The 8,493-nt window shown below is 40.8% G+C and overlaps 3 protein-coding genes across 3 annotated transcripts; all 3 read right to left on the bottom strand.

The window, feature by feature from the left end:
* Nucleotides 1–168: 168 nt before the first annotated feature.
* Nucleotides 169–2,077, bottom strand: LOC124315294. Its single transcript, XM_046780871.1, has 2 exons — nt 1,900–2,077; nt 169–1,727 (listed from the first exon to the last, which is right to left on the bottom strand). The coding sequence occupies exons 1-2, from the start codon at nt 1,915–1,917 to the stop codon at nt 276–278; spliced, it is 1,470 nt and encodes a 489-aa protein (XP_046636827.1). The 5' UTR covers nt 1,918–2,077; the 3' UTR covers nt 169–275.
* Nucleotides 2,078–3,100: 1,023 nt separating this feature from the next.
* LOC124315299 lies at nt 3,101–4,759 on the bottom strand. Its single transcript, XM_046780875.1, has 2 exons — nt 4,680–4,759; nt 3,101–4,584 (listed from the first exon to the last, which is right to left on the bottom strand). Exons 1-2 carry the CDS (start codon nt 4,695–4,697, stop codon nt 3,166–3,168), a joined length of 1,437 nt encoding a protein of 478 aa, XP_046636831.1. The 5' UTR covers nt 4,698–4,759; the 3' UTR covers nt 3,101–3,165.
* Nucleotides 4,760–6,631: 1,872 nt separating this feature from the next.
* Nucleotides 6,632–8,348, bottom strand: LOC124316006. Its single transcript, XM_046781739.1, has 2 exons — nt 8,171–8,348; nt 6,632–8,074 (listed from the first exon to the last, which is right to left on the bottom strand). Exons 1-2 carry the CDS (start codon nt 8,222–8,224, stop codon nt 6,632–6,634), a joined length of 1,497 nt encoding a protein of 498 aa, XP_046637695.1. The 5' UTR covers nt 8,225–8,348.
* Nucleotides 8,349–8,493: the final 145 nt, after the last annotated feature.

The raw sequence follows: 8,493 nt of genomic DNA, 5'->3' as shown, positions 1-8,493 counted from the left end.
GGGGGCGAAATATATTTGACATCTAGCGGTCAATATTGTGACTCAAAGCATTTCATTTTTAGCCGGGCGATTTGAAACGTTTGAAATCAGATGGCAAAAAGATTACATTGTTCAAATAGAATTTCAATTGAATAATCACAAGTAATAATTGATAAAAGAACAAAACAATGAATAATGAGCTTTATTTTTGAAGATGACAAACATTTCAGACACCATTAACCACTCTCCAGTCCAAACAACACGGCAAACAATAACACATATAATCGCCAATTTTGTTAGAAATTGAGTTCCTTCAAGTGCTGTCCAGCCTCGAGAAGGAGATCAAATACTTTTTGATTCGAAAAAGAGTTGCCATGAAGAGCAAACTTGTTGAACCGATGGATGCAGCGCCAAATGTAATTCAAATGGTGCCGGATGGCATTGCCGTTTTTAAGGAGGTCCTTCTGTAGTATTTTAACCAATTGCTGTCCTTTTGATTTCATGTCATTCCACTTGGCTTCGTCGAAGTAATAACTTTGAGGGTCGCCATGATTTGGGTTATCAAACCACGGACCCTCGCCACTAAAATTTATTACCGAATGGTTATCAACAGGGCCCGTTCTGCAGTGAAGCTCCGAACAGGTGCAACTAGCGGAGGCAGTTGAAGATGACATGTAATTTGAATACATTTCCTGCTCTATTATTTTAAGTTGGTAGTCGCAATAGGCGATCGTTAGCTTTGCCTTATTCATCTCTTGCATTTTGGATGATCCGGCAGTCACGAGCGGCTGCAGCCTGTTGACTACCTCTTCCATCTTCTTTCTCTCGTGCAAAACCATTTTGGTTAATAACAGCGGGGCGGTTTTCATAGTCGCCAGCACAGTGAAGAAGTGATGGACCACCGCTTGCCATGGCCCGTTGTCGCTCAAGAAATCGACCGACAGTTTCCAGTTGTTGATGTTTTTCTCAACGTCTTTACCGAAAATGGACAAGAACGGCTGTTTGATTTCGCCAGTCTCCACGGTGACGTTGCAGATCATGTCCAGTTCCTGGATTCCGTCCTTGGCTTCTATGAAATCGAGAAACATTTCAGCCACTTTCCGATCCCTGAAAAGTTGGCCGGAATCTTCCGAGTCGCCGGAGTAGGGCGTGACCACAATCGTCAGTGAAAATGGAATGCGGAATCCGAACGTGTGGTGAATATCGTAGACGGAAATGCAATTCGATTGGCCAGCCTCTTCTTCGACCAGAAATCGGAAGTTATCCGCTCCTCCGACGTTGACGATGTAGTTGATTATTTGATTGATGAATTTCTGATGAATTTGTCCTCCGGTTCCCAACACCAAAACTGTCCAACGTTTGATGGCACCGTTCGGTTTACCCATCGAGAAGCGCTTGACATTTCTTGAAATCGCCCCGTTCGATAAGTTTAGAGGCGAATTGTACACGTCCATTAAGTTGGGGTTTCTTATTATCTTCTTGAATTGCCTCGAAAGCATTTCAGAGGATCGAAGGATGTTTTCGACCATTTTACCTGATGGCACTTCTGGGATTGTTGTTTTGTGACTGTACAACATTTTGCGTCTCTCTTTTTGCTTTCGGTTCTTGAACCAATTGATCACCACTTTGTTTTCGAGCTGGAGCGATTGAGCCAGAAAAGTCATTTCCTCGACACACGGGTTTTTCTGATTTTGGAAGTGGTGTTCCAGAACTCTAATAACCGTCGGGTCTAAACGCGTCCGCGGATTCTATCGAATACGAACATAAAAACGAAATTCAGTCAAAAACGCAACCCCAAAATTGTTCGAGCACATAATAAATAGAAACAAGTTGAATCAAATCAACGCATCATTCAATAAACTTCTTACAGAATAATTAGTATGAAATTAAAAGTTAATACAATAAAAACTTGTCACTTACAAAATTGTTCAAATACATTTTTGTTTTTGTTTTTCTCGGAATAAAATTGTTGGCTGCTGCTTGGTGGAAAGGTGATGCGCAGAGTGACTTATTTCACCTGGACTTTAACACATATCCATGCCCGATTTCTCGGTACACGCATTACCATATCCTGGACGGCAAACCTGTCGGGGTGAAATAGGTCTCACAACTGCTAAAGCCAACAAAAGGTGTATATATATATACAAGTCTTATTCAGATTATCAATGTGGCGATGCATGTGCTATAAAATTGACACACAACTTTGTGCGTCACACTGCCGCCAGAACCCAAACGGAATTTTTCCCCTCCCGAGAACAGCCCAAAGAGGATAACGAACGAGTTGAAATAAGCAGCAACCTGCCAGCTATATACGCGGACCAACAGATTTTTGTCCAAAATATAATAAGGGCTCTTTCCAGACCTTTCAATTCGAAAATTCTGTAGCATATGGTGTTCTTTTGGCACTGCTTATGTGAAGGGTCAGATAAATATAGCCCCGTTCCAAATATCGATTAAGAATCACAAGAATTTTAAAAGTTAAAGATACTGTATCTGTCCAACTAATTTATGGTATCGAGGTATCAATAATAAAAAAAAAATTGTATCAAATATAAACGAAAATGAATTTCTAGACGACTACGCTGTGAAAATGATGAATACGCAGTTAGGCTGTCCGTTCGCCAGCTGCGTGAACTGAAAGAACTGAATCGTCAATAACATGAAAAAGGGCAGGGCCGTTTTGACTAGCAAGTGCAGCAATTTCTACCTTGTGGCATATGTTTCCCCTACCTCCTCTCCAAAACTAGATTTTTCCGTATCATACCCGACTTAACAGTGGGGTCCTGATTCTCTGTCGGTCCAATAAAATTCGTACTGCCTAGACTAACAAAAACTAGGGTATAACCCTCGGTATAACCTTAAATAATAATTTGTCTGATGAGCCTAAAATTTGTCGAAAAATTCAGATGAGGCCTGTTTTATTGCGTGTTGTCTTAATAATATTGCATCGTTTTTAAAATTTGGTCACAGCTCATTTTAAAAAATGTATTCGGTCATTTTTGTGGACAGAATTTGACATGATTTAATCACAGGATTTAATCACAAAATCGGTTATTTCCAATTAATTTATCTTTTTTAAATGACCGAAAATCAATTTAGGAGCAAATATTATATCAGATCCCCACAACCCATCACAGAAATCAATTTCAAAAACCGCGGGTAATTCAAAAATTTCAACATGCCTAGCTAAAAACCGATTTGTTTCAGCAACTCTTCGGCTTTGGAAAGAATGTCGAATATCTTTTGAGAAAATAAAGAGTTCCCGTGAAGAGCGACGCTGTTGAGCCACTGGATGGAACGCCAAGTTAAATGGAAATTATCTTGCATGGACGTCCCGCTTCTAAGCAGGTCGGTCTCCAGCGTCTTGACCAAGTTTTGTCCCTTGAATATGGAAGCCTTCCATTTCATTTCAGCTTCGTGATAATCTTGATGGCTTTTGATGTTTTGGTCGTTGTTAAAGTTCATTTCGTATTCCGTGACTTGGGACTCTCTTTTCAAGTTGTCCAGGGACAAGGAATCAACCTTTTTATTGATTAGTTCAACCTGCCATTGGTAGTACTGAATCAATTGCTTGGCCCTGTTCAACTCTTCCATTTTGGCCAGCACTGAGGTGACGAGAGATTGGAGCATTTCGACAATTCCTTCCAACTTCTTTCGCTCTTCCAACACCAGTTTGGTCAGAATTAAAGATTTCGGCTTCATCGTTGATAAAACAGAAAAGAAATGCTGAATGACCGTGTTCCAGGAGCGGCTGTCGCTTACAAAACTCTCAGTCAGTTCCCAATTATTGATGTTGTCCGCCACGTCATTCCCGAAAATGGACAAGAACGGCCGTCGGTGGTTGTCACCAGTGTTGTTGATCACCAAGTTGCAGATCATGTCCAGTTCCTTGATGCCATTTTTCTCTTCCAGAAATCTGTTGAAAAGGACAGCCACTTTTTGATCCCTGAAAAGTTGTCCGGAATCATCCGCCGAGTCGCCGGAATAAGAAACGACAACAATCGTCAGTGAATAAGGAATGCGGAATCCATCGGCGTGGTGGATGTCGTAGACGGAAATGCAATTCGTCTGGCCAGAATTGCCAGTGTCATGCTCGTCGACCAGCTGAAATCGGAATTTGTCGTCTTCTTTGACGTTGACAATGTAGTTGATGAGTTGGTTGATGAACTTCTGGTGGACCAGTCCTCTGTTTCCCAGCACCAAAACTGTCCGACGTTGTTGGGTCATACCGTTGGGTTTGCCCAAAGAGAAGCGCTTGACATTTTCGTTTGATAACAGCGAGAAATTGCCAGACGAATCGACTCCATGGCGGTGCTGACTTATCTCACGAGTCGCAAGCGATTCACCGTTTCTTTCGTGATTTGGCTCAACTGGGACCATCCTTATTATCGATGTTGACGTAGTGCACGTTCGAGAGCTCTTCTCCTTTTGTCTGCGGTTGTAGAACCAGACACGCACCACCTTGTTATCCAGCTGGAGCGATTCTGCCAAACCAGCGATCTCTACTATAGATGGCTTGTTTTGCATGAGGAAATACTGCTCGAGTGCTTTCTTGGCCGGCCACTTGATCAATGATCTCTGCTTCCGATTGAACGGATTTCGATACTATATAATTGTGTGTACAAGAAAAAAGAATCGACTGGTTAAAGATAAAAATGTGTCTGACATACGACACAGGAATAGCTTTAAGAGGTACTTACAATTGCTTGTTCGCTCATTTTCGTTTAGAGTTGAAATGCTTCAAGAGATAAAATTGTGATGCTACTTGATCGAATGGTGGTCTCCCTCTGTTTGAAACTCATTTCCTAAAAAAAACTGTTTAGTTCTGTTTGTTTGTTTTTTTGCGTGCTAATCGACGAATGTGTGTGTTGCTTTTCATCGCCCCCCCCCTGTCGTTCAAGTGAGACTTTCCTCCTATTTTTTCCTTATTCATCACCTCGATGAAAAAAATAGATTACGAATATGCCAGAACTGTATGGACCAGACGTGCAGTTGTTGCATGTAAAATGCAAACCAAGCGCATACAGGTACACTCTGAAACGAAAAGCTGGTCTAGACTTTATTCATCTATAGCTCAACAAAATTTTTATGCTGTAGAGAAAATCTATAAAACTTCACTAATGAGTTTCTTCTATTTCACAAAATTCAAAGGGGAACAAAACCAATTTGCTAGGTGCTGTCATTGATTTTGATTTGCCTTATTACAGAGATTGGAAATTATTGGAGAACCTGCTGCTGAAATTTCCGTAAATAAATTATAATTTCTCTTTTTAAATACATTATAATTGCCCAACACATATTACACGTCAAAGAAAAAATACAAAAGTGCTTTAATGAAATATTGACAATGACGCAGCAGAAATATAGAAAACTGACAACGGTTCGTCTGCCGGTTTGTCCATTTTCGATTTTGGGGACTTGCTTCTTAACAAAAGACCGCAAAAGACATTCGGTTTCTCGGTAGCAACCAGGGCAAAATTGTTAGCCTTTCTTGTCCTCATTAGTCTCAATCCTCAAATATTCTCTTCCCTATACTTAACTGTCTAGCACAAGTAGATCTTGACTTATCGAACTGCACTATGTGAAAGGATTACACATGCAACTTATTGGATATTCCCAGTGCGGAAGATTTAGCCATTGCCAGGCTTCACGTTTCTACCATGTCTTATTACCCTCAACAAAGCACAAATGAGCCTCTACAGTCTACACGTAAGTCTCCATTAAATTTTGCCTATATTAATGAGTTTGTGTTCGTGTGTGCACATGTGCTTACGTAATGCTGGTAGTCCAAAATTTAAAAAAACCTGATACGTAGAGTGACATCTCTTGTCCAATTCAGTTACAATAATGTGCTGCACGTGTACCAGAAATTTGGAATGTTTTCAAATAGGAAATTTGTTTTGTTTTATTTCGTTTACTGGTAGGAACTGTAAATAACGTTACAGGTGTTAAATTATTATGTAAGAAAAGTTGCAAACATTGAATTGTGGGCCTATACAACGACAGTCGACACATACAACGTCACACGAATTACATTAAATTAGCACCTGCACAAATCAAAATAATTAAATTTCGAATCCGAATCAACCGAATTTTCAATAATTTTCTCTTAATTTACTCACAAGTAACCATTTCACGTGCATTTGCGAGTTACTACTAGTTAGTAGTTGGTTAGTACTTAGTAAATATGCATTTGGAGATATTTCACCGCCACCCACCAACACCAGATGTGGGAAAATTGTAAATGCTTGGCGGGACACAAAATAACGACAAAAAAATTGAATAAAGGTTCCCGAAAGCGTTCGGTACCATCAGTGAAAGGATGTGTCACGCCACCCACTGTCTGTTTATTTTTTTCGAGGCTATACAGTAGCAAACGGTTCCAACTTAACGATAAACATTTCTGAGACACGCAGTTATTCTATATAACCATGCCATGCTACATTTCCGTATGTATTCGGCACACTTGTGCCGGAAACGTGAATGGACTTGTTCAATAATTGACCAAACCCAGTTGGCTTCCAAAAATGTAATTTTTTAGTTTTGTCTTCTGCACTTCCAGCGATTAGTATATTTCATATTCTTAAACACTTTTGGTACACTCAGAAATCGAAATGCTGTGTCTTCGTCAAAATTTAATTTTTCATTTTCTTCAGATTTTCCAGCTTTGCTCATTGAAGCCGAGTTCTTTCAAATGCTGCTCGGCGTCAAAGAGAAGATCGAATACCTTTTGTGTCAAAAACGAATTCCCATGAAGTGCCATGATGTTCAGCTGCCGAATGCAACGCCAAGTCGACTGGAAATGTTCCAGCACAGCTGTTCCATTCAGAAAGAGCTCGTTCTGCAACTTTCTGACTGAATATTGGCCTTTGGAGTTGATGTCTTTCAACTTCTTTTCAGCTTTGAAATAGATTTTGTAGATGTCGTTGTCATACCGCTGCCGACTGTTGATACCAACGTAGTTCTCTTGAGGAATCTGAGAGAATCTCGTGATGGTTGACGTAGCAGAAAGATTCGGGAGCAAATAGCTGTAATTTATCTGGTTGATTTCGTATTCCATTTCGTGTTCGATTTGCGTTTGGGAACATTTGACTATTTCCTTCATTTTGTTAATCTCTTCCATTTTTATAGATGCGTTAGTAAGCAACGATTCCAGTCCATTTAGCCTTGCTGCCATCTTCTTTCTCTCATCCAACACCAGTTTTGTGAATAACACAGACTTGGGCTGCATTGTCGCCAGCACAGTGAAGAAGTGATGGACCACCGCTTGCCAGGAACCCTTGTCGCTCAAGAAATCTACCGACAGTTTCCAGTTGTTGATGTTTTTCTCAACGTCTTTACCGAAAATGGACAAGAACGGCTGTTTGATTTCGCCAGTCTCCACGGTGACGTTGCAGATCATGTCCAGTTCCTTGATTCCGTCCTTGGCTTCAATGAAGTCGAGAAACATTTCAGCCACTTTCCGATCCCTGAAAAGTTGGTCGGAATCTTCCGAGTCACCGGAGTAGGGCGTGACCACAATCGTCAGTGAAAATGGAATGCGGAATCCGACCGTGTGGTGAATGTCGTAGACGGAAATGCAATTCGAATGGCCATCGCCATCCTCGTCGACCAGCTGGAATCGAAACTTGTCGTTTTCTCTGACGTCGACGATGTAGTTGATTATTTGGTTGATGAATTTCTGGTGCACCAGTCCGTTTTCAGTCGCCATGAAAATTGCCGTTCGGGTTAGCATTTCTGGGTTAGGCTTACCGAAACCAAAACGCTTGAAATGGCTGGCATGTCCGGTGAAGTGAAGTGGAAAACTAAATAGATCCATCCCGTTCTGGCTGCGACTTGCCTTCTTCTTTGATTGTGTCACCAGCATTTCGGCGAATCGAATTCCTACAACACCTGACCATATCTTGCGTTTCTCCTTTTGTAGACGATTGCTGAACCAAAGGTGCACCACTTTCCTCTCCAACTTGAGCGATTCCGCAAGGAAATCGATCTCCTGATCGGTCGGTACATTTTCCTTGCGAAAATAGATCTCCAAAGCGGCATTGATCCTCATCCAAAAAGACGTCCGTTGGTCACGACTAAACGGGTTGGAAATCTTAAAAAAATAATGGTGAGGAACAGCGATTTTTGATTCACTCCAGGGTTCCCATCTTTCACTAAACAAAATTATTTAATTAAACATTTAATTTACCAAGGTATTCCGAGACATTTTGTGCTGCTGCTGTTTCGTCAGGTGTCTAAACATCTACTAAGGAATGTAAGGAATAGAAGTTCATTTGCGTCACATGTCCCAGATAGGCGACGAATGTGCCACAGTGTTTTTTTTTTGTCGGGGTAATGTGACAACTGCCGGAATGCGAGAAATATGTTTTCCCAATGGTTTGGAGGACACTTGAGGACAATAAATATCAATCGCTTATGTTATTGCAGTTGCTGTCTATCGTCTGTATGTGATAAATATTATTAAATAATATTATTAAAAGGCTATCTCGTTGACTATAACACACTGTAATT

The sequence above is a fragment of the Daphnia pulicaria genome, chromosome 11, assembly GCF_021234035.1.
Source record: "Daphnia pulicaria isolate SC F1-1A chromosome 11, SC_F0-13Bv2, whole genome shotgun sequence".
NCBI lineage: Eukaryota > Metazoa > Arthropoda > Branchiopoda > Diplostraca > Daphniidae > Daphnia > Daphnia pulicaria.
The sequence above is the reverse complement of the archived record's forward strand: the minus strand, read 5'-3'. Positions and strand labels throughout refer to the sequence as shown.

Coding starts and splice junctions, on each gene's coding strand:
- LOC124316006 (XM_046781739.1), bottom strand. CDS start 8,224: ATGTTTAGACACCTGACGAAACAGCAGCAGCACAAAATGTCTCGGAAT. Junction 8,075..8,170: donor AAATGTCTCGGAATACCTTG/GTAAATTAAATG, acceptor TATTTTTTTAAG/ATTTCCAACCCGTTTAGTCG.